Source organism: Mesoplodon bidens, assembly GCF_964165515.1.
Source record: "Mesoplodon bidens genome assembly, chromosome: 7".
Lineage (NCBI taxonomy): Eukaryota > Metazoa > Chordata > Mammalia > Artiodactyla > Ziphiidae > Mesoplodon > Mesoplodon bidens.
The window spans coordinates 20,314,201-20,340,421 of NC_138164.1; the positions used below are offsets into that span (position 1 = coordinate 20,314,201).

General features: G+C 40.5%; 1 protein-coding gene across 4 annotated transcripts in view; it reads left to right on the forward strand.

Moving 5' to 3' along the window:
* ALG9 (ALG9 alpha-1,2-mannosyltransferase) overlaps positions 1-26,221 on the forward strand; it is a 91,236-nt gene that overhangs the window by 60,753 nt on the left and 4,262 nt on the right. For all 4 annotated transcript variants that reach the window (XM_081239460.1, XM_081239458.1, XM_081239461.1 and 1 more), the window contains exon 14: positions 5,864-5,994. In XM_081239460.1, coding sequence (XP_081095586.1) covers positions 5,864-5,994 — 131 coding nt within the window. The remainder of the gene's footprint in view (positions 1-5,863; positions 5,995-26,221) is intronic.

A 26,221-nucleotide genomic window follows, 5' to 3' on the forward strand; every position in this document is an offset into this window, starting at 1 on the left:
GTATCTTTCTAAAAACTTTAAATGAAATTTGCATATGGATGGTGTGATGAGTGAAGCCTAAAGCTAACTGGTGTAGTTGGGTATTAATTAGTTACTACCCACATCTCTGGTAGACCATGTATCCAGCAGCAAAACTAGATAGTCAGACCTGTAGTATGCCTAGCCAGAAAAGGCCAGGCTGAGGTCAAGTATTGAAATGTCATACTCAGAGCTCCCTCACCAAAGGAGGTCTAGGCATGAGACCATGAATCTTTACCCCTTGCTGGTTCGATTTGATTACAGAGGCATGGCGCTGGCAAAGCTTTTAAAAACTTGTTTCATGTTTTTAAAATCCTTGGGAGCTACAGAGTGGGTGTTCAGACCAAAAAGGCTGCTTCCTGGAGTGTTTATGCAAAGGGTCATTTTTAGAGAGTTATGAAGAATGGAATTGGGTCTGACGTCAATTCTCAGTGTGCTTTCTCTCCCCGGAGGAATAGCCCATATGTAGAGACAGATGTGAGACTGAAGTCTCTTTTACATATAAATAATGGTGGGAGAGAATGAGAACATTACTGTGAGTTAGAGGTTGGGGAAGAACAGAGTTTACTGTAAGCCAGAGATTACAAAGTTGTCTTTATACGCGCTTTTTCAAACATTCAATTGTGTATAACCCATAAGCCTAAATGTGCACAAAACATAAATGTACAGTAAATTAATAATAATTAATAATAATAGAACAAATACCTGTGTAATCATCCCAGGTTAAATACTAGAACATTACCAGCACCCAGAAGCTCCCCCAACAATTCCTTTTGATCACTATCCAGTTCCCCCTTCAGGAGTCTCCTGACTTTTATGGTAATAATCTCCTTGCTTTTCTCTTTAGATTTACCACTTTTATATGCATTCCTAAACAACATAAATTAGTTTTGTCTATTTTTGAACTTCATATACATGGAATCATATTGCATTTTTATGTGTTTTGATCCTTTTACTTAGTGTTTTGTTTGTAATTACACATTGTTGAATATAGCTGTAGTTTGTTCTCTTTTATTACAGTAGAGTATTTCATTGTATGACTATATTATTTTACTTCTGATAGTTGTTTGGTTCTTTCCAGTCTGGGCCAGGTGTAAATAATGCCACTTTGAACATTCTTTTTTTTTAAACAAATTTATTTATTTAGTTTTGGCTGCATTTGGTCTTCGTTGCTGCACATGGGCTTTTTCTGGTGCGGTGAGCAGGGGCCACTCTTTGTTGTGGTGTGCAGGCTTCCCATTGCGGTGGCGTCTCTTGTTGAGGAGCATAGGCTCTAGGTGTGCAGGCTTCAGTAGCTGTGGCACGCGGGCTCAGCAGTTGTGGCTCGCGGGCTCTAGAGTGTAGGCTTAGTAGTTGTGGCTCACGGGCTTAGCTGCTCTGCGGCATGTGGGATCTTCCACGACCAGGGATCAAACCCATGTCCCCTGCATTGGCAGGCAGATTGTTAACCACTGCGACACCAGGGAAGTCCCCACTTTGAACATTCTTGAACTTGTCTTTTGGTTCATGCATTCCCGTTGGATATACATTACCTTGAACCATGTGAAATTACCTTTTTTCTTTCCTGCGCCATGCAGCTTGCGAATTCTTAGTTCCCTGACCAGGGATTGAACCTGTGCCTCCCTGCAGTGGAAGTGCAGAGTTCTAACCACTGGACTGCCAGGGAAGTCCCTGAAAGTACCATTTTTGTGGATCAGTCACATATTAATGATTCCATATGGTTCAATGTAATACCAAGGAGTAGAATTGTTGGATCACAAGAATTGCATATGTTCAATTTTAGTAGATTCTGCCAAATAGTTTTCTAAAAATCTTGTACCAACTTAGTCTCCCGCCAGCAACGTATAAGAATTGTTCCACATTCTGGCCTACATTTGGTATTGTAATTTTTCATTGTAATTTTGATTTGCATTTCCCTGGTTACTCATGAGGTTGAGTACTGTTTCACTTGTTTTTGGCTGTTTAGATTTCTTCTTATGAAGTACCTATTCAAGTCATTTGCCTGTTTTTCTGTTGAATGGTCCATTTTTGCCTTACTGATCAGCAGGTGTTCTTTCTATATTCTAGATATGAATACTTGATTGTTAATGTGTCGCATGTATCTTCTTCCATTCTGTGGCTCATCTCTTTACTCTCTTATTGGTGTCTTTGATGAACGGATATTTCCAATTTTAATGTAGTCAAATTTATTCATCATTTCTTTTATAGTTAATACTTTTTGTGTTTGTCTAAAATGACTTTTGCCATACATAAGATTTTGACGATAGTCTGCCGTATTATCTTCCAAGAGCTTTGTTTTTCACATTTAGTTCTGTAATCCATCTGAAGTTGATTTTTTTTACGTTATCAGTTTTTTTATTGATGTATAGTTGATTTACAACATTGTATTAATTTCTGCTATACAGCAAAGTGATTCAGTTATATAGATATAGATATAGATATATACGCACATATTCTTTTTTATATTCTTTTCCACTATGGTTTACCATGGGATATTGAATATAGTTCTTTGTGCTATACGGTAGGACCTTGTTGTTTATTCATTGTGTACAGAGGTCCAATTTCATTTTTCCCCCATGGATATCCAGTTGTCCCAGCACCAATTAGTGAAGAGAGATACTCTCACCACTGCTCTGAGGTGTCACTTCTGTCATAGATCAGTGTCCCTATGTGCCTGTATCTGTTCCAGGCTCTGTTCTATTCAGTGGTCTGTTATATTCCTGCACTAATAACCTCATTGTCTTAATTACTATAACTTTATAGTAAGTAAGTCCCCACCTTGTTCTTTTCTAAGAGTGCCTTGGCTATCCTTGTCCTTTTGCATTTCCGTATACATTTTAGACTCAGCTTGTCAAGTTTCATCAAAAAAGTCTGTTGGCATTTTTATTGAGGTTGCATTTAATCTATCAATTTATTTAGAATTTACATCTTTATAATAGTGAGTCTTAAATCTAGAAATAAGGTTTATCTCTTCATTTAATAAGGTCTACTTTATTGTTTATCAAAAAAATTTTTGAGGTAAAATTCATATTTCAACAATATTTTATCATCAAATTTACCATTTTAATCATTTTTAGGTATACACTTCAGTTGCGTTAAGAACAGTCACACTGTTGTGCAACCATCACCACTCTCTACCTCCAGAACTTTTTCAGTGGCTTTCAGTACATTCATAATGTTATACAACCACCAGCGCTATCTAATTTCAGAGCATTTCATCATCCCCCACCCCCACCCCCAAAAAAAACCTATGTGCATTAAGTTGTCACTCCTCCAATCCTTAGCAACCACTAATCTGCCTTCTGTCTTCATGGATTTGCCTCTACTGGACATTTCATGTTAAGTGGAGTCACACAAAATATGGTCTTTTGTGTCTCATTTCTTTCACTCAGCACAATGTTTTCAAGGCTCATCTTTGTTGTAGTATGTACCCTTTTTAAGACTGAATAATATTCCATTGCATGTATATACCACATTTTGATTATATGAATATACCACATTATAAATTCATCAGTTGATAGACACTAGTCAATAAAATTCTATACTTCTTTATAGAGGACTTGCCCATATTTCGTTAGATTTATTCCAAGACACGTGTTTTCATATCCTTTTAAATGATATTTTTATAATGTAATTTGAAAATACATAATTTTTTAAAATGTAATTTAATTTGTTGTTTACCACTGTTATATAGGAACATATGATGTTAATTTTACATTCTATAAATAGTTTAAAGTTTGATAAACTCTCTTAATCCCAAAAATTTATGTTGATTCTTTTGGATTTTATATATATCAATCATATCATTGTGATGAATGAAGGACTTTTGTTTGTTTCTTTTCATTTCTTCTGCCATTTGTTTCTTCCTTGTATCTTACCCTGCTGACTAGAACCTCTAGTACAGTGTTGAACAGAGTAATGATAATAAGCAGCCTTGACTTATTCCTGATTCCAAAGGAAAAGCTTTCAACCGTTCACTGTTAAATACGAGATTTGCTATATTTCTATTCATATTTCAAATGATTTTTATCTTAGCTGAAACCTGACATTCTAGGACAAATCATTTTTGGTTTTAATTTTTAAGAAACATCTAAATGAGCTCCTGAGGGCACTTCCCCTCTGATTCGGTCATTTTTGGCAGTCTTGATTTATGACTTTGGAAGTCACACTGACCTGAGTCCAAATATGGCTCTACTATAAACTCACATGATTTTGGTTAGGATTATAAATCCTTTTAGGGCAAGAACTGCATGCTATTTATTTAATTCTGTATCATTAGCTTTAACTTATTAATGCCTAGTACATTGTAGGGGCTTAATATAGATCTTGAAAAAAATGAAGTTATATAATTTGTCTCTGAGTCTTGGCTTCCTCATTTATAAAATAGGCATTAATAATCCCCTATAGGCCTTTATATAATGATTTAAAAAATAATATGTGTAACATAGTGGCATGTAAAAAATGCAACTTTCCTTTGAGATTTACTTTTCTTTAGCTGACTACGTTAGTAATTAAGAGGGTTCTGGGACCCAATTTCTAATATTGAGTGTTGGGGGGTTCTCCACAGTAACAGCAATTCTCAGACACCATCTGGGTGTCTTACAACGCAACACAATTCTTACACTGTCTACTCAGAGATACCATTAGATTCCACAGGTTGAGGGCTCAGTCCTACAAGACTGCCCCCTTCTCCTGCCTACTTCAGATGCCAGTCTTAAGCCCAGGTTGTTACCTGTTTCTGACTGCCTGGCTACAGATTGGAGCCATGACCCCCTCCTTGAACTTTAGGTGCTGGTTGTAAGTCCAGGTTGTTCCCTATACTTCTGACTGGATATAAAGCAGAGGTTCCTATGACCCTCTCCTTGTGTTTGATTAATTTGCTAGAGTGGCAAACACAGAGAAATATTTTACTTACTAGATTATTGGTTTATTATAAAAGGATATAATTCAGGAACAGCCAGATGGAAGGGATGAATAGGGCAAGGTATGGGGGAAGAGTGGGGATCTTCATGCCCTTTCCAGGTGCAGCACTCTTCCCGAATCTCCACGTGTTCACCAACCTGGAAGCTTTCCGAACTTGTCCTTTTAGGGTTTTATGGAGGCTTCATTACACAGGCATGATTGATTAACCCATTGGCCAATCTCCAGCTCCTCCCCCCTCCCCCTCCCCCAGCGACTGAAAGGTCCAACCTTCTTTTCACATGGTTAGTTCAACTGGTGACCAGCACCCCCTCCCATCTTTACAGGATTTTGGAAAGTCACCTCATTAACATAAGCTCAGTTGCGGTTGAAAGGGGCTTGTTATGAATAACAAGACACCCCTTTCACCATTATGGCTTTGAAAGGATTTCAGGAACTGAGGACAAGAGACTGAATATTATAACAAAAGATGCTCCCATTGCTCTTATCGCTTAGGAAATTACAAGGGTTTGGGGTGCACTGAACCAGAAACCTTGGAAGAAGACCAAAAAAAAATTTTATTATAAATCACAATATCACAATAATGATTTCCATCTTTGGGTTTTTATTTAATCTCATAGATACTTGTGTACTGTATTTTTTTGGGACTATCATTGATTTACAATATTGTGCTAGTTTCAGGTGCACAGCAAAGTGAACTTTGGCTGGGTGAGTGCATGTATCACCCCTGCCCTCAGGAGCCTAAATAACACCCCAACACCCAGCACTCTTAGCTGAGTGAAGAGAGCACTGGTAACATTTTCTGAGGACTTAGATGTTCGTGCTTCTAAAACCCTGTGGGAATTCTTAGGATTACAGTTGATGTTTCTTACCCTGAAAGGACCTTTGCAATTACTGATGAAGAGTTGGCCTTTCTCTGTTGCAGATTGACATCAATAAATGCCATTATTTAGTGGATTTGGACACCATGAGAGAAACACCCCGGGAGCCAAAATATTCATCCAATAGAGAAGAATGGATCAACTTGGCCTACAGACCATTCCTTGATGCATCTAGGTATGTGGCTTTAGTCCTAAGAAATGTACTAGGATTAGTAAGGGCAAAAATTGGAATCTAGGATTGAATAACTTCCAGTCCTGGGCTAACTCTAGTAGCCATTTAATTTTATTTTTATTTGGGCCCAGACGTCTTCTATTCTTGTCCAGTTCCCTGAGAAATCTAAAAGAGTCCTCTTCTTTTCTAGGCATCAGAGTGCAAAGTATATTCTGGTATCATTCAAATAACAGAATCTAAACAGATAGATCCACTGAAGAAAACACAAATAAGGGTTTGACATTGATTATTTTTGGCAATCAACTTCAGCTTTCTTAACCAAGAGTTTTCTAATACTGTTAGGAAGATTGACTGTGTTCTTTAAGGAGCTAGAAGTTCATATCCATTATTTTTGGGCTCCAGGCTCAGTCAGAGATGGAGCCAGGCCTTACTAGATCTTAAGTAGTGAAACCAAATAGACCAGGGCTTGGCTGGCTCTTCAGAAAGGCTTCAGAGTTCATGATAAGAGGTTGAGTCAGGATATCCAGGTGAAGGAGTGGGGGAGAGTTAGAAAGGTGTAGGTTGTCTGTGGGCAGAGGTCCAGGTAGACAGACAGTTAAGGAGGTCCAGGGAGGCCTGGTGGGCAGAGCCCAGGATCCAAGAAATCAGGCAGAAACAAAAAGGTAGAGGACCAGGTCTTGAGAGGCAGGTTTGGGACTCAGAAACAGGGAAGAAAATATTTTCAGGAAGAGGGAGTGGTTAGAACCTACTGATAAGTCTGTTTGATTAATATAACAACTGTTCATTGGATTTGGCAGCTGATAAAAGCAATTTGAGTGTAATGGTGGGGGCACAGGGACTTGAGAGATTAGAGGGGTCAAATCAAAACTAGCAGGGAGGAAGGAGGCAAGATGGTGGAGTAGAAGGACGTGAGCTTACGCCTTCTTATGGAAACACCAAAATCACAACTAACTGCTGAACAACCACTGACAAAAAAACACTGGAACCTACCAAAAAGGATAGCCTACATCCAAAGGCACAGAAGAAGCTACAGCGAGATGGTAGGAGGGGCGTAATCGCAATAAAATCAAATCCCATACACGCCGGGTGGGCGACCCACAAACTGGAAAATAATTACACCACAGAAGTTCTCCCACAGGAGTGAAAGTTCTGAGCTCCCCATTGGACTCCCCAGTCTCGGAGTCTGCAACAGGAGGAGGAGCCCCCAGGTCTGACTTTGAAGGCCACTGGTGTTTGACCACAGGAATTGCACAGGATTGGTGGAAACAAACTTCACTCTTGGAGGGCACACACTGGGTATCGTGCACACCAGGACCCAGGGAAAAAAGTGGTGCCCTCATAAGAGACTGGGCCGGACTTACCTGCTGGGGTTGGAGGGTCCCCTGCAGAGGTAGGGGGCGGCTGTGGCTCACTGTGGGGACAGGGACAGTGGCAGCAGTGGCTCTGACAAGTGCTCATTGGCATGGGCCTTCTAGGAGGCTGCCATTTTCTCACCAAGACCTGACCCCACCCAACAGCCTGTAGGCTCCTGAGTGCTAGGATGCCTCAAGCCAAACAACCAACAGGGTGGGAACATAGCTTCACCCATTAGCAGACAGGCTGCCTAAAGTCTTTTTTTTTTTTTAAGATTTTTTTTTTGATGTGGACCATTTTTAAAGTCTTTATTGAATTTGTTACAATATCGCTTCTGCTTTATGTTTTTTGGTTTTTTGGCACCGAGGCATGTGGGATCTTAGCTCCCTGGCGAGGGATTGAACCTGCACCCCTGCATTGGAAAGTGAAGTCTTAACCACTGGACTGCCAGGGAAGTCCCTTAAAGTCTTCCTGAATAAACAGCTGCCCGATAATAAACACACCTCCCAGACATGGCCCTGCCCACCAGAGGGACAAGACCCAGCACTATGCACCCAGTCCCTCCCACCAGGAAGACTGCACAAGCCTCTTAGACAGCCTCATCCACCAGAGGGCAGACGGCGGAAGCAAGAAGAAATACAGTGCTGCAACCTGCGGAACAGAAACCACAATCACAGAAAGTTAGACAAAATGAGATGGCAGAGGAATATGTCCCAGATGAAGGAACAAGATAAAAACCTAGAAGAACAACTAAGTAAAGTGGAGATAGGCAATCTACCTGAAAAAGGATTCAGAGTAATGATAGTAAAGATGATCCAAGATCTTGGAAAAAGAATGGAGGCACAGATTGAGAAGATACAAGAAATGTTTAACAAAGACCTAGAAGAACTAAAAAACAAACAAACAGAGATGAACAATACAATAATTGAAATGAAAAATACACTAGAAGGAATCAGTGGCAGAGTAACTGAGGCAGAAGAATGGATAAGTGACCTGGAAGACAGAATGGTGGAAATCACTTGCCATGGAAGAGAATAAAGAAAAAGGACTGAAAAGAAATGAAGACAGTCTAAGAGACCTCTGGGACAACATTAAATGCACCAGCATTCGCATTATAGGGGTCCCAGAAGGAGAAGAGAAAAAGAAAGGGTCTGAGAAAATACTTAAAGAGATAATAGTTGAAAACTTTCTTAACATGGGAAAGGAAACAATCATCCAAGTCCAGGAAGTGCAGAGAGTCCCAGGCAGGATAAACACAAGGAGGAACACGCTGAGACACATATTAATCAAACTGACAAAAATTAAAGACAAAGAAAAAATATTAAAAGCAACAAGGGAAAAGCAGCAAATAACGCACAAGGGAACTCCCATAAGGTTATCAGCTGATTTCTCAGCAGAAACTCTGCAGGGCAGAAGGGAGTGGCACGATAAGTTTAAAGTGATGAAAGGGAAGAACCTACAATCAAGAATACTCTTCCCAGCAAGGCTCTCATTCAGATTCAGTGGAGAAATCAAAAGGTTTATAGACAAGCAAAAGCTAAGAGAATTCAGCACCACCAGACCAGCTTTACAACAAATGCTAGAGGAACCTCTCTAGGTGGAAAACAAAGGCCACAACTAGAAACAAGAAAATTACAAATGGAAAAGCTTACCGGTAAAGGCAAACATACAGTAAAGTTAAGAAATCATCTGCACACAAATATATCAAACCCATTATTTGTGAGGAGAGCACAAATGCAAGATATTGGAAATGCATTTGATATTAAAAGACCAGCAACTTAAAACATTACACTGCTATATCAAAACCTCATGGTAACCACAAACCAAAAATGTACAATGGATACACACACAAAAAAGAAAAAGGAATCTAAACACAACAATAAAGTTAGTCATCAGATCAGAAGAGAAGAGAACAAAAGAGGAAGGGAAGAAAAAAAGACCTACAAAAACAAATCCAAAACAATTAACAAAATGACAGTAAGAACATACATATCAATAATTACCTTAAACGTGAATGGATTAAATGCTCCAACCAAAAGACATAGACTGGCTGAATGGATACAAAAACAAGACCTGTATGTATGCTGTCTACAGGAGACCCACTTCAAATCAAGGGACACATACCGAAAGTGAGAGGATGGAAAAATGTATTCCATGCAAATGGAAATCAAAGGAAAGCTGGAGTAACAATATTCACATCAAAGCTGGAGACCCACTTCAAATCAGGGGACACATACTGAACGTGAGAGGATGCAAAAATGTATTCCATGAAAATAGAAATCAAAGGAAAGCTGGAGTAACAATATTCATATCAGACAAGGAACACTACGTAATGATAAAGGGATCAGTCCAAAAAGAAGATATAACAATTGTAACTATATATGCTCCCAACATAGGAGCACCTCAATATATAAGGCAAATGCTAACAACATTAAAGGGAGAAATCAACAGTAACACAATAATAGTGGGGGACTTTAACAGCCTACTTTCATCAATGGACCAGATGGATTTAATTGATATTTATAGAGCATCCATCCAAAAGCAGCAGAATACACATTCTTTTCAAGTGCACATGGAACATTCTCCAGGGTTGATCACATGCTGGGCCACAAAGCGAGCCTTGGTAAATTTAAGAAAATTAAAATCGTATCAAGCATCTTTTCTGACCAAACGCTATGAGATTAGAAATCAATGACAAGAAAAAAACTGTAAAAAAACACGAACACTTGGAAGCTTAACAATATACAGCTAATCCAACAGCCAATGGATTACTGAAGAAATCAAAGAGGAAATCAAAAAATACCTAGATAGGGCTTCCCTGGTGGCGCAGTGGTTGAGAGTCCGCCTGCCGATGCAGGGGACATGGGTTCGTGCTCCGGTCCGGGAAGATCCCACATGCCGTGGAGCGGCTGTGCCTGTGAGCCATGGCCGCTGAGCCTGCGCATCCGGAGCCTGTGCTCCGCAATGGGAGAGGCCACAACAGTGACAGGCCCGCGTACCGCAAAAAAAAAAAAAAAACCTAGATACAAATGAAAACGAAAGCACGATGATCCAAAAACCTATGGCATGTAGCAAAAGCAGTTCTAAGAGGGAAGTTTATAGCAATACAGTTTTACCTCAGGAAACAAGAAAAATCTCAAACAACGAAACCTTCAAACTAAAGCAACTAGAGAAAGAAGAACAAACAAAACCCAGAGTTAGTAGAAGGAAAGAAATCATAAAGGTAAGAGCAGAAATAAATGAAATAGACACAAAGAAAACAATAGAAAAGGTCAGTGATTGATCATGGCCTTAAGTGGGTAGGGAGGGAGGGGGGAGGGCCCTGAGGGAGTGGAAGACCATGACAGGTGGTAGGATCATGGCCTGATATTCAAAAAATTGTCAGAATCAGGGCAGTAGTAGGAGAGAGCTTGAAATTCTCTTTCAAGCAGCAGTGAAAGTATGAAGTTCTCTGCATTACACATATTCTTTGGTGCCTGACTTCTTGTTTGATATAGTATTTGGGGGGCAGGTTGCTATTGTGCCTTCATTTTTGTTAAGAAAACTATGATGACATGAGATCTGGGCCTGAAAATATCTCCAGCCCTGGAGGGTCAGTAGATCCCAAACAACCTTCCTGTTAACAAAGGGAAACTTAGTGGTTCACAAATACTGACCAGCAGTACCTTGGTCACAGAATAAGCTCTGTTTATAGCAAATGGGGCAAGGGAGTATTTTTGAGGCAAACTTTTTTCCTTTTGGTTTTGAAGGATTGAAGTGAGAAAGATTCCTCATCTTCCCATTTCCACTTTTGGTAGCACACAGGCACCGCAGCTGGTAGACATGAACTGAGAGCCCATTCGAGGCAAAGAAGCCTGATGCTTGTATGTTTCTCACTGGAGAACTGGAACTCTTTTGAGGGAAGAGCAGAAGGTGTTGGTCACCTTCCCATCTGCCTTGTGGTGAGCAGAGAGTGGCCAGAGGTGGCCACACAGTCACACAGTGATGTGCTTGAGCATCACTCCTCCAGGGCCCTCTGTGTTCAGCCGTCTCCTCAGCCAGAGGGAGCAGCAGACACAGTGGGAGACCATGAAATATGAGGGCCTTTCCCAGGGGTGCTACTCACTGCTCCTCACGGAACATCCTGCTTCCCAAACAGGCTAGATATTAAGGGCAGAAATAGAGCATGACTAGCTCAGTTTGATAAACGTTTGTTGGACATCTTCTACATGTAAGACTATGTAGACTGTGTGCAGGCGAGGTGGCTGCCTTGGGCGTTTATAGTTTACTTGGGGAGGAACACCATAGTTTAGAGAGGTGCTGTTGGGGCATCAGAGGGAGGGCTTAGTTCCAGCAGGCTATGGTGAGAGGGACTAAGGAAGACTCCAAGAGGAGATGACATCTGAAGGTCACACTGGTGCTAGTACGGGAGGTGGATGAAGGGAGGGAACGTTGGAGGCATACAGACAAGTTGGGAGGCTATTCTGCTTGACTAGATGAGAGGTGACGAGAGAGTGAACTCAGCTTCAAAGGATGGATGGACTCAGGAGGCACATTTTTGCAGAGAAAGATCAGGCCAAAGTTTAGATCCCAGGAGCCTGCAACTTTCCCCAGTGACCTGTATCAAGCTTTTAATTTTTTCCCTTTGCTCTATTAGCAGTGAAGTACTAATCATTTTATTGTTTGCTTTCTCTGGCTGGGTTGGTCCCTAATCAGAAGCTTTCACAAGTTGAGCAGCACTTGCTAGAGGGATGAGACCCTAAGCTTATCTCGTACGTCCGGTTCTCTTGTACGTCCTGTTCTCCTGTGGGTCCCTGGTGCAGCTTCATTTCCCATTTGCCCACTGAGCACACCTCTAGTGTAGGTGGAGGGAAGGAGAAGGCTATTGGGGAATGCCTTCACAGGTTTTTAATTTCCCATAAATTGTACTAATTTCCCCTAAACTGGAATTCTTTTCATGACCAAATGCTGAGAAAAAAAAGAAATCAGTTGGTTTAAGAACTGAAAAGGTACAGTTACTTGAAGGTATGCAAAGTATAGTGAAAAGAGCATGGGGTCATAAGACATGTGCATTTAATCCTGGTTACTTGTTGGTTGTTCTTCTCTATTCCCAAATTTCCATATCAGTAAAACAGAGATAATATTTTACATACTTTATGGGAATGTTGTAAGGATTAAATGAGAGCTGAAATTTGAACGTGTTTTTAAATTCTAAAGTATTATATAAATGTCAGGCCTTCCAATGAATTAGCAGGCTGCCTGAAGTTCCAGAGTTATGCTGATTTTCTTTACATTTCTCTTCCTCAGCATTTCCTAGTATATACTGACCTAACTGCAAAAACAGCAGGATCTTACAGCCCCATCTGCCACAGCCATTTGTAACTGTCAGCACTGTGACATCTCCTGTTGCTGACTTCGGGCCAGTCAAGCTGGACTGTACTGTCAGAGGCTGTGTGCCTCAGAGATACCACTCTGAGGTGGCGCATATGAAAGGCTCTTGGGAGACTGACCCTGGAATGCCTTTGAGCCTATTGAATTGGGCTGTTAATGTTTCCTCTGTCTTCTTGAAACAATGGTTTTTGTACTTTAGCTATTTATATAACAAGGAGAGTGAATGGTACTACCCACATGTAATAGTCACTCAGGTCTTAGACCAGGTGGGGCTGCAGACCTACCTATTTATTAATTAGCTCTTCCTGAGGAAAGGAGGTTTTCATAAGCCTGTGACATACCACCATGTGATCTTTTTAGACATGTAAGCAGGTTAGATGTTAAAAAAAATTTTTTTTTCCAGTTTTTTTTTTTCATTTTATTGTGTTAATTAAATTAATTTTCATTGGAGTATAGTTGATTTACAATGTTGTGTTACTTTCTGCTGTACAGCAAAGTGAATCAGTGATATCCACTCTTTTTTAGATTCTATTCCCATACAGGTCATTACAGAGGGTATTGAGTAGAGTTACCTGTGCTGTACAGTAGGTTATTTTTTTTTAACATCTTTATTGGAGTATAATTGCTTTACAATGTTGTGTTAGTTTCTACTGTATAACAAAGTGAATCAGCTATACGTATACATATTTCCCCATATCTCTTCCCTCTTGAGCCTCCCTCCCACCTTACTATCCCACCCCTCTAAGGTGGTCACAAAGCACCGAGCTGATCTCCCTGTGCTATGCAGCTGCTTCCCACTAGCGCCCTGAGGAAACCATAATCCAAAAACAGATATATACCACAGTGTTCATCGCAGCACTATTTACAGTAACCAGGACATGGGAGCAACCCTAAGTGTCCATCGACAGATGAATGGATAAAGAAGATGTGGCACATACATACAGTGGAATACTACTCAGCCATAAAAAGAAACTAAATTGAGTTATTTGTAGTGCGGTGGATGGACCTCGAGTCTGTCATACAGAGTGAAGTAAGTCAGAAAGAGAAAAACAAATACCATTTGCTAACACGTATATATGGAATCAAAAAAAATGGTTCTGATGAACCTAGGGCCTGGACAGGAATAAAGACGCAGACATAGAGAATGGACTTGAGGACACGGGGCAGGGTAAGGGTAAGCTGGGACAAAGTGAGAGTAGCATTGACATATATACAGTACCAAATGTAAAGTAGGTCCTTATTAGTTATCTATTTTATATATAGTAGTGTATATATGTCAATCCTAAATCTGCCAGTCCATCTCTCCACTACCCCTTTCTCCCTTGGTAACCATAAGTTTGTTTTCTACATCTGTGTAAGTCCCTAAAATTTAAATCTGCTTTCTTTAGAGTTCACTTTTAGTTCATTTTTTCTTTCTTCCTTTATCCATCTATCTGTCTGTCTATCTAAATGACATCCATCTAATCAGCAGATATTTTTTGAACACTGCCAGGAACTGTGATGGAGCTTAAGTATATGGTGGTGAACAGAACACACAAATTCCCTGTCCTCTTGGACCCTACAGTATAATGGGGAGGCTGGCATTAAACAAATAACCATACAGATCAATCTGGAATTACAACCCATGTTAAGTACTTTAAGAGAAGAGTACGGGGTGCTGGGAGAGAAGGAGTCAGCAGCAGGATGTCCCTGGAGTCTTCTTTTATGTCCTGAAGCCAGCTGGTTAAGCAGGTTTGGAAATCAGAAAATATTTATTGAATAGCTATTATGTCCTTGTCACAGAGCTAGATTATTTAAGGGGTATAGGAGAAGCAGTTAGACACAGATTTTTACCCTTGAATAATTTACAACTTTTGTACTTACATATACAAAAACACCTTGAAAGGCCATAGATGGTGCCAGGTTGTGTGCTAGAACTGTGGAGGTTAGAGTGTACCAACCTCCTGTAGCCTGTGAAGGCTTCCTGAAGGAGGTGGTGCTTGAGTTGAGGCTTAAAAGAAAAAGAGGATTTGTACCAGTGATAAAGAGGGTAGAATCACATCTATAATTCAAGGAGAAGAAAGCATGAGCACAGGTGTAAAAATAAAAAGAAGCCTGTTGGATGAGGGGCCTGAGGATCCATAAAGAAAAGTTTAAGGAGTTCCCTGGCGGTCCAGTGGTTAGGACTTGGTGCTTTCACTGCCATGGCCCAGGTTCAATCCCAGTTGGGGAACTAAGATCCCGCAAGCCACTAGCCATGGCCAAAAGAAAAAAAGAAAAAAGGAAAAGTTTAATTTACCTCTTTGATTTAAATTTGCTTTTAGTTAAAGTGATCCACAATATATCATCCAAATCAGAACACTTTTAAAAGTGAAAGGGGCCCTGCCCTGGGCGAATTGAGATAGGTTGTCATCCTGTTGTAATGTGGCCAGTATACAAGAGCTTATTCCAAAAAGCAGGATGGGAGAATGGAGCACATAGATGTAGTTCCTTTGCCCCACAGTCCATATTTACCATGTGGATTTGCCCATAGTTTACTTATTTGATAATCTGTGGACCTTTCTTGGTGCTGTAGCGTGGACTGGGTCTTAGCTCTCTGAAAGGGAAGCGATGAGTCTAGTATGAAGACAGTACCAGCACATAAAAAAATTGTACTCTGAGTGTATGCCAATGGAGACTCAACCCCGGGGGGAAGCAACCTAAACTTATTAGGACAATACTGTGACTGGTGCAAATTTAGGAATTCTGTATACCTCTGAATATGTGAAGAGGCGTGTTTTCTGTTGAACTTGTTGGAAGATAAGCAAGGCCCTTACTGTTGGACTCTTGGAGAAGGACTCACAAATAGGGCTGAATGTTGTTAGCCTGTCTGGGAGAAAAGCAGCCCAGATACCCATCCATTCTTTTCCTGTTAGGCTTCTTCTCTGCTGTATCAAAGGACTGGAGACCCCAGATCCCATTAGTTTGAGAGAAGATCCGGGCATAAGATCTTGATAACCATCTTCTTGTCTCCCCTTGCACATAGCTGGTACCAGAGCTGCAGCTTCCTCTCCCTAAGTTTGCTATGTCTGTGTCTGGCTAATATTATAAAGGTTTATCAAACTTCCAAGATATGGGGGCTAAACTAGTTGAAATACCACTTTTTAAATCAGACACATTCGTTACTCTGTGGACATCTCATACAACAAAGTTTCTAAAATGAGAGGATTTTTTTTTCTTTCTTTGAAGCATGGTATAATGGCTACTTGTGTAAAATAGCTGGACAAGTGGGTGGATGTAATGCTTACTTTGAGATTCCCCAGAGAGGAGTGAAGGGAGACTGTTGCAATAACTTGCCAGCTCAGTGGTGGGTTCCTTTCTAAGTGTGGTGAGAATATTTGGCTGAGGGAGTCTGGTGGGAAATGCCTCTCCAGGATGTTGGAGTTGGCCTCGTGAGCAACAGAGCCTGTTTGTAGCTTTAGAAACAAATTGGGAGGCCCTGCCAGGGCTTCTCACAGCCACTTTCCACCCACTCTTTCCTCCTTCATTATAGGTCCCTTTTGTTTTGCTTGCTTTGCTTTCACCTTTGGTTTTTGGATTGTGATATTTTCTTCTTCCCCATTTTGGAGCATATTAGCCTCATCCAGCTGAATTTTAGGCTTTGCCTGACTAAGGATGTGCGATAATGTGGGGAGACTTAAATAGGACAGGATTTCAAAGCCCTGCCAAATTTATGATTACAGGTAGATGCAAGCAAAGAGTTAGAACTTCACATCTTCAGCTAGTATGGTAGGAGAGGGGCCTTTTCTAGTCAGAGGATTTCTGTAGAGCCAGGTGGGGATTGTGGTGATAGCATCTGCAGCTTGTGTTCTTTCAATGCCCAGCACAGGATTCTCATGTAGGTTTTTCTTACTGAGACTATTACTCTCCTTTTAACATCCAAGGAGAAGTGAATCCAGCAGCTGTGAGGCCTAGAGTACATGGCACCTGTATCCATTTTGGTTCTGTGTCGTAGTCTAGTTCATGGCGGCCATTGTGTCCCCAGCCCTAACCCCAGCATAAGCAGAACAGTTTATTTCTGGAAGATAAGAAGACCACTGGAAAACCACTGTAAAGTGAAAATTAATTGGGAACTCTTGTTCCAGTTATTGCTGTGTAACAAATCATCCCAAACTTAATGGTATAAAAGGACAACAGTTAATTATTATTGTTTTCTCTCATGGGTCTGTGGACTGACTGGGCTCAGCTAGGCAGTTCTTCAGCTACTCCGGATTCTTACACATTGGCCATCAGATGGTGGTGGGGACTGGAGGCATCTCAAAGGTTTTCCCACATGTCTAGCCATTGATGCTGGCTATTGGTTAGCTCTCAGCTGGGGCTGTTGGCCAAAACACCTACAAGTGGCTTCTCCGTGTGGCCTGTGCTTCCTCTCAGAATGGTGGCTGGCTCTCAGGAGCTAGGATCTCAAGAGCTGTATAGTTTTTTATGACCTAGCCTTGGAATTCACACAGTATCACTCCCACATCATTCTGTTCATTGAAAGCAAGGCATTCCAATAGCCCATGTTCAAGGGGGAAAGGAATTAGACTTCCCGTATTGATGGGAAGGGTGTCAAAGAATTTATGGACATGCTTTAAAAACATCACATCTCTTGATGCTGTTCTTTATCCAAATTTAGATAATTTTTGAAAAAGAAATTTTTTTGAAGGAGATTTCTTGCAGAAGAGACCTATGGTGCCCAAAATAGTCCAGCAGGCTGTTTCCATCTGCAACTTCTTGCTACCCAGGTAGAAAGGGAGACTACACTCCCTGGCAGAATTTGGCTTTAGGCCAACAGTTTGACATGCTTCAGATGGCATTCAGATCCTTTGGGTGGAATTAGTTTTCCCTCCCAAGCAGCGATTGTCTTTTCCCTGCACGTCAACCACAGGGGTGCCCTCAGCTCCTTCATCTCTGCCAAGAGTACTGAGAAACTGTAAGGAAGAAGCGATCAGAGTTTCTGTACTTTTGTAATTCTTTATCACCTTATTATTCTCTTATATTTATGCCAAAGCAAGAAGGAAAAAAAAGGTGAAATAAGAATTTCTTCAGAAGTTTCTCATGCTCTTATTTGGTAAAATAAAGATTGTGGAGTAGCTGATTGGCTTCTATTTCCTGTCTCCTGGAACGCTCCTTCTTTGGACCCAGGTACCACCCCTTAAGGAAATCCAAAGGCTGTGTGGAGAGAGGAGCCCACATAAAGGAGGACTGAAGGCCTGTAGATCTAGCTGAACTTGCAGCCCATGGCTGGCCATGAACATTCTAGCCAAAGCCCAGTGAAACAGAAAATCCATCAGTCAGCCACAGATTTGGGAGAAATAATAAATTGGTTTTTTAAGCTAAAAAAGAAGAGAAAAGATTGTTGAGTTATTTTAAAGTATACTCATTATTTCCTCTCTCTAAAACTTGCCAGAATCATCTACCTGTTGTGACCTCCAGTGCTACTTACTGTCTGTCACAGAGAAGTAGCTCAAACGAGGGTCCAAAGAGTAGGGACAGAAACCTTCTTGAACACTGTTTAGTGTCTTCTCCACAGGAATGGTGGATGGAGCATGTAATACCTTCACATCTAAGTAGCTATCAGGTGGAAAAAGGCTGGTCAAGAGCATTTCTCCATCAACCTTGGTGGGACTGAAGGTCAGAAAATGACCGCTTGCTTAATACCAATTCTTTCTCAATTCCCCCATTCTGAATATTGGTGAAAGGTGACTGGTCAAGAGCTTATGCTGTTATGTCAGATGATTGGCCAAGGCCACAAAGCAGTGAAATGATTCACTCCGTACACCATTCTTGCGGTGATGTGATTCGTTTGTTCCTCAGCAAACTTCCAAGTCACGACACAGTGTGGATCTTTGGAGTTGTGGATCAAAGAGTCAAAACTGTGAATGTATTCATTGAATGCTGAGGGTCTGTGGACATGCCCACTGAAAACAGTGTCATTCTGGTCACATGGGTTATGATGATTTAGTAAATTTTGTGGAAACTGAAACCTGGAGAGGTTTCTTTCTTTCTTTTTTTTTTTTTTTTTTTTGTGCTGCATTGGGTCTTCGTTGCTGTGCGTGGGCTTCTCATTGCGGTGGCTCCTCTTGTTGCAGAGCTTAGGCTCTAGGCACCTGGGCTTCACTAGTTGTGGCACGTGGGCCCTAGAGTGCGCAGGCTTCAGTAGTTGCAGCGTGTGGGCTTAGTTGTGGCAGATGGGCTCTAGGGCACATGGGCTTCAGTAGTTGTGGCACACAGGCTCAGTAGTTGTGGCACGTGGGCTCTAGAGCACAGGCTCAGTAGTGGCACACGGGCTTAGTTGCTCTGCGGCATGTGGGATCTTCCCCGACCAGGGCTCGAACCCATGTTCCCTGCATTGGCAGGCGGATTCTCAACCACTGTGCCACCAGGGAAGTCCCTGGAGAGGTTTCTTGACCTTTTGCATTAATGTTCCCTTTGCTAGGTAAGAAATGGGAGGGTGCAAGTAGTTCTGTGTTGCTGGGGCATAAAGTGAGAGACTTGAGGGGAGAAAAACGAGACAATAAAGGAAGTAGGAACCAGAAGATGATATGAAACATGGAGTGTGAGAGTAATCTGATCAGCTCCATGAAGCCCTAGCAAAGAATGAGAAATGCAGGTCTGCAGAAATGCTTTGTACGGCCAGCACAATGCTTTAAAATGGATTTGAATGCTTTTTTCCACTTTGTCAGAGTCTTCAGCATTCTCTGTGGTTTTGTCTCTTGTCTCTCCTCTTCCTGTTCCTTCAGTCACTGTCGGTTCCCCTGGCTACTGTTTTACTGACATTTAGGCCATTTGTGTTGTACAGGTGTGTCCTACAGGTGTTTCTCATCTACTTTTACCAAATTTTGTTTTTTAAACCCTTGATGTGTGAAGCCTCCCTCCCCACCAAAAAAAGATTAAAACTTTTTGGGGGAAAAAATATATTCTCTTTGCTGTGATATGGATGCCCTCTGCATCTCACTTGTGCTCTAAGATCCCAGTGGCCACCGCAGCTTCCCCCTCCCCACGCGCACACTGAAGACTCCTACTTTGCTCTGCCGCATCTGATGACTTTAGGACTGAATTGGTTGAGAAGAGACGAGAAAGAAGAGCTTCATATTATTTTTGATATTTCCTTTTCCTTGTAGAAGATGAATATTGCCAGAAGCGAGGGAGATAAACTAGATGCTCGGATTTAAGAGTCAGGGTGTAGTCATTCATTCATTCACAGGATATTTATTGAGCACATTCTGTGGCACTGTTCTAAAAGCTGGAGTACAGCAGTTAGACAGGTAAAGTTCTGTCTTCAAGGGACTGATATTCTAGGGGAGAATTAACATATAGCATGTAACTCCTGTGTCCATTTTGGAGAAGTGATAAATGTCACCTCTGTCTTACTTACCATGAGAGTAATGTCTCTCACCCCATTTCCTATTAGAGAATATTAAAGACCAGCCACATTTTTGCTGCATATCAGCTTTTTGAGCAGTTCTTAAACGGCTTGATATGAGACTAAAGACTGACTGTGACTAAGATTAAGTCTTGAGGGAATTCTGAGATTCTCTTCAGAACTGATGATTTCTCTGAAAGGCCAGTTCTGTTCTGAGGGTTGTGGAAGTCTGTCACTGAAATGTGAACTAAGTGCAAGAGAGAACAAGAGACAAAGACAAAAAGAGAGGGAACTAGCTTTAAAAAGAAAGAGAACTGGCAGTGAGCTCAGACTATAGGTTTACACGGATAGTAATGTTTGGATGGATGGATAGATGGATGGATGGATGGATGGATGGATGGATGGATGGAGAGATAGAGAGATAGATAAAAATAAAAGAGAAAACCTGAGTACTAGGACGTTTTCTTTTTAAAATGAAAAATTGACCCAGCATTTCTATTGTGTCTGTTGAACTGGTGACATCAGGGACTGGCAGCCAGTCTTCCACTGACATCAGCAAGAGCAGATTGAAATCTCCACAGCAGAGTGCTCCCCAGCCCTGATAAGTAGGGCTGGTAATTGAATTAGAAAACATTCTGAGCTATCAGCTAATTATGCTATTCAGGCAATTGCTTTGTTCACGTCTGTTTCATCCTTGAATTGCCTGAGTGACTTTCTCACTGGGAGGGGAAGTACTTCAGTATCCACGATAGAGGCACATATTTTGCGTCTCCCTCAATTATGCTACCTGTGCTTCCCTAGGGCAATACTTTGGCATTTCACATTATTACGGACGTTGTATGAGTTTTGATCGACATTAGTTTTGTTCTAATTTGTGATTCAGTCTGATCTTTGTTTCCACGTGTCTGAATGTGTGCACATGCATGTTATTCCAATGCTCCTTTCTTTCACAAAGGCAAATAACCAATTTGATTTCCCTTCTTCCAGCAATCATACAATATAACAATTTGAAAGGCCCTAGTCACGCTTTAACATATTAAAGCTACTGATGGGAAAGAAATTAATCTAGAACAGCAGCTATAGTATTAGAAATGAAGGATTCACGTCAACTTCGTCTTTTGGTTTAAAAAAAACCCCCACAGAATCTTCCCTTCCCAGCTCAGAAGTGTATGTGTTGATTGTTTACTCACTTCATCCACTAGAAGAAATTAGTGGCTTTAGGTGTGAAAGACAGATAATGCTATTAAAAATCATAAGCAAAATCTGCAAGAGAAAAGAAGGTTCATCTTCTAGTAAGGATTTTTCCAGTACCAAGCACTGATGATAAAGTTTACTTAACTTCTCCTTACATTTAGTTCCCACCTCTTATATAGTTTTGTGTTCAGGCTTAACTAGAAATGCCTCCTTGCTTCCTGAAACACATTATCTAGAATTTGATGCCGAATTTCTTATACTTGTACACTGAGGAAGCATGGGAGACTCCCAGTGCTTCTTGGGTCTCTTGGGACAAACACGTGCTTGTCCTTACCAAGATGGTTATTGCAAGCCACACATTCAGTGGGACTTTGAAATCCTCACTGAGAGTAGGAGAGAACTTGTAATTTTGAGGAACTTGAAAGGAGGCTGGTGTGGTGAGAGTGTAGTGGGCAAGGAAGAAAATGGCACAAGGTGAGGTGAGACAGGTAAGTGAGGGCTAGATCTCCTACGGCTTTGTAGATCATTAGAGTTTGGATTGTATTCACGCCATTCTCCAGTTGTTGCTGAGTGGACAGAGCATTTAACCTGAGTTGCCTATAGATTTGGTTATGGATGGGCACGTTGCTTTTTTTTGCCTAGTGTACCTTGGAATGTTGGATGGACAAAATGGAATAATGTATAGTAAATGCTTCTTCCACACCTATGCAACCCTCAGTGTTTGTTCTTTCTTCTGAATATGTGTATTATCACTTTGAACTTCTGTATCAGCTATTTAATATTTAGTATATGCTACATTATGGTTATGTCATTCATATTCTGTTTCTTCCAACTATAGATTATTAGCTCTTTGAGAACAGAGGCTTCAGGGCTAGCACACAAAGCTCTACACATAGTAAGCACATAGGGGTTTTTTTGTTTGTTCATTTTAAGGATTTGAGGTTTCCTTTATTTAAAACTTTGTCTACTGGTTTTTAAAAATTATTACAAGTAATATATTTCATGTTCTTTTGTATATGTTTGAAATTTTCTATTGTAACAAATGGAAAACAAAGTAGGTTGTTAAAAAAAGCAATGTGGTGCAAAGTACAAAATAAAAATCAACTGCTATATCATAGGGACTGCATAATTTTTGTTTTAATTGGTATTGTTAAAATTGCCTTTCCAAATGGCTCTTGCAGGTTTCCACTTTTACTGGCAATATCAGTTTCCTGATTTCTCGCCAGTGTTTGATACTGTCAGACTTTTCAACTTTTGCAAACCCGATGATTGAAAAATTGTATCTAGATTTACATTTCCCCTATTACTACTAAAATTGAACATTATTTCATATGGTTATTGGCCATTTACATTTCTTTTCTCTGCTTATGTCCTTTGCCATTTTTTCCTTTTGAGTTGTCTGTCTTAGTGAATGCAGGAATACTTTACATATTCTAGGTACTCTTCCTCTGTTAATTGTATGGTAAATATTTTGTCCCAATCTCTTTTATTTTTTTACCTTTGTTTCAGCTTGCCTTTTGCATTCAACAGTAAAGCATAGTGGCCCTTCTTCCATTTTAGGGAGGTCAGTATTTTTTTTTTTTTTCTTTTTGCGTTACACGGGCCTCTCACCGCTGTGGCCTCTCCCGTTGCGGAGCGCAGGCTCCGGACGCGCAGGCCCGGCGTCCATGGCCCACGGGCCCAGCCGCTCCGCGGCACGTGGGATCCTCCCAGACCAGGGCACGAACCCGTGTCCCATGCATCGGCAGGCGGACTCTCAACCACTGCGCCACCAGGGAAGCCCAAGGGAGGTCAGTATTTTTGATGATGATTATGTCCCATGTATAGCCCAAGATAGTTTTCTGAAATGATCTTTTAGAATGAACTCCTTGGCATGACCTATCAGCCTAAAAAATAGTCATCACCATTTGCTGTCTTGGCCCAATAGACCCCTTTTGTTTTCATATATTTTAGTTATTTTAAAAATAACTTATAAGAATAATGAAAGGATAGTTTAAAAAACTTCATTTGAAATTTTAATAATAATATAAATGTAGCAACCCCAATCTTTATTCCATATTCTCCTGGTTTTGAATATACATACCTGAAACGGGCACCTCTGAACTCAACTAACTACTCATCAACTGCCAGGCATGAACCTGGAATATATACATCTTGAAGATACTGGTTCCAGACTTCAGATACATCTCTAATAGGTTCTAGCTTGTTACTTTTGGTTCTTCCTGCATTTGTATTATCAAAATGCAAAACTTGAAGAATTTTTTGAAACCTTAAATGGCTCGTAATTTTGTTGAAGAGAAGACAACTATCTTCTTTGCTCCATAATTTAAACACTTTCATCTTTAGATTTATAAACATCAATCAAAATGATCAATTTTTTGAATTTTTTATTTCTTTATTATCTGTATCCTTCTAGTCACTTTCGTATATTAACCTGCCCTCAGCATTTGTCCACTCATGAACTGTATCACATAGAATTTGGCACACAGACCCCATAAAAGATAAAAGAATGTAGTCATATGCCCTTTTAGCATAACAGGATAGTCCAGGTTCTTGTTGCAAAATATTGCATGATGAAGTCGTAGGGGAGCAAAACTTTTCCTTCTACCCTTCTAGGTTCTTTTGGTTGGCCTAATAATCAAATTGACGTAAGACAGATTTACAAGGGAAAAACCAATTTAATTTCATATGTACAGGAGCCCCATAAAAATAAGAGACCCAAAGACAAGCCTCAGGCAGTTGAGGCTTATATGCCATCCTGAGCTAAGGAACAGGATAGAGGCCTGGGCCTTTGGAGGGGAGGAGGGTCATTCACAGGACAGTAAGAAGGGCAGATGTTTTCCCTGCCCCACAGATATGTCATTCAGATAAAAAATTATCTCTGGTAATACCTCTCTCCCTGAGCCAGCTTCCCTACCTGGATTCTTTTAGGTAGTTAAAGGGGAGGTAGAAAGTTCTTCCTGTGTCTCTTGGGCCTTATCTTCAACTCAGAATAATCTGCACGCTGAAGCTGTGTGCTTTGGGGAGGCTCATTCTGAATCCCTCCAAAGGCCTTCCTGTTGAATGACTAACTGAAGGAGAACACCTATTTCCTTTTTGTTCTTAGAAATATACTGTTCACTCATCATTTCTTGAGTTAGAAAATTTGTCTAGTATGTGGTCATCTAAAGACTCATAGTCTGAAATTTTGCCTTTATGATAAATGTTACCATCATCATTAGAGTCTTAAGTGCTGCTATTTGTCTCTTTGCACTCACCGTCTGATTTGTCTAATTGTGAAATGTCTTCCTCTGTCAGTTTTCTTCTCAATGGCATTATGGACAGAAAATTTTAAAATTCTGAACTCTCAGCTGTGCTCAATTAAAGCTAAGTGCAGACTACAAAGATAGTGTCTCAAGTCTTTTGTACCTTATTGAAAGATGATGCATACTTTGGACAGTGCAGTGAGAAAATTGAAGGATACTATAATTGAATCACTTTTGCATCATCCTTTTTGGGGGTTTCATCACTCTTCCTTTCTCTTATCATTTGTCTTTTTTTTTTTAAAGCACAGTTGTAAATAATCCAAGATGTAGGAAAAAAAAAGACCACTAAGATTCAATAATATAGCTTAAATTTATAAAAGCTTGTGCTGGACCCATATGGTAGTTACAAGATAGAATGAGTTTTACTCTATTTTTGATAATAAGTATAATTTCCCTTTGTTGTTCGGAAGACTCTAAGAAGAATAAAATTATGAAATAACAATCCTCCCAAGTAGTAAGGAATAGTTCCAAAAAGAAAATAAAATTGGGCCCAATGGACGTAATGTTATACCGGAAATATATACTGACTGTATTAGTGAAGCTTTTAGTGTGGAGTCAACTGGAATGGAAATAACGTTTAATTCGGTTTAGCCTTTCTTTACTACACTGAAGCCTGCAGGAGTTTGCTCCAGCTTACAACTTTCTGTTCTGACCTTCCCCTTATCTGTGCAGCACGGACAGAAAGAATAAATTAACTTCTTTTTGACTGAGGTAGGTGCTTCCTCCTCCTGTTCATTTTGTTTGCAGGAGCCCTGCTTTATCTCGTGTGTCTCTCTTCTAAGCCTCTTTTCTCTATCAAAGCCCTTGAGCTGTTAGCTGTTGAAGTGAAGTGCATCTCTGTAGAGCACAGAGCACTGCCAGCATCCCAGTTGGGGAGAATCTCTAAGAGGTGTGTATGCCAAGCACGATATCATTGTGTGCAGGCATTGCAGGAGTCTGCCAAACTCCGGGGGTAGGCTGCCAGTACAAATGCCACGTTGACATGACATTTACAAGTTGAGAGTCTGGAAAAGGACTGGCAGTGGAACACCCTTCAGCTACCTCATTTAGGTTGGCAGTTTCAGGGCCAACTTTTGGTTTTTAGACTCAGAAACCATAGTCAAGAAGTAATACTTCGTATAGAATTTAAAACTATCACTGCCGCTTTTTCTAGTAAGTGATGAATCCTGTTAGCCTGTTCCTGGGATGCAGGATAAACCAGAGTGGTAAGAGTGTGGAACCTGGAATCAAATCTGGATTTGAATGAGGGCTTTATCACTTACTCTGTAACCCTGATCAAGTTACTTAATCTATGTAAGTTCTCATTTTCCTATCTATAAAATAGGGATAATACCACTTTCGTCATAGGGTTATCAGATGGATTAAATAATATCCTTAAAAGTGTAAGCACTTTTCCCAGTGCCTGTTCAATACCAGGTATTCAATAAATGTGAGGTATTTTTCACATTCTTTCAAAACTTGTGAGAAATTCAGGTTTTTAACTGTTCCTATCTATATTTTAGTAAAAAGTAAAAAGATTCTCTCTTTGACTTAAGAATTGCCAGAACAGTACGCACAGGAAGCCCAGAACATAGTTTTCTCCAGCTCTCTAGGAAAACTTAGAGCCAGAGTCAGGATCATTTGAGCATTTTGGCATCTCTAC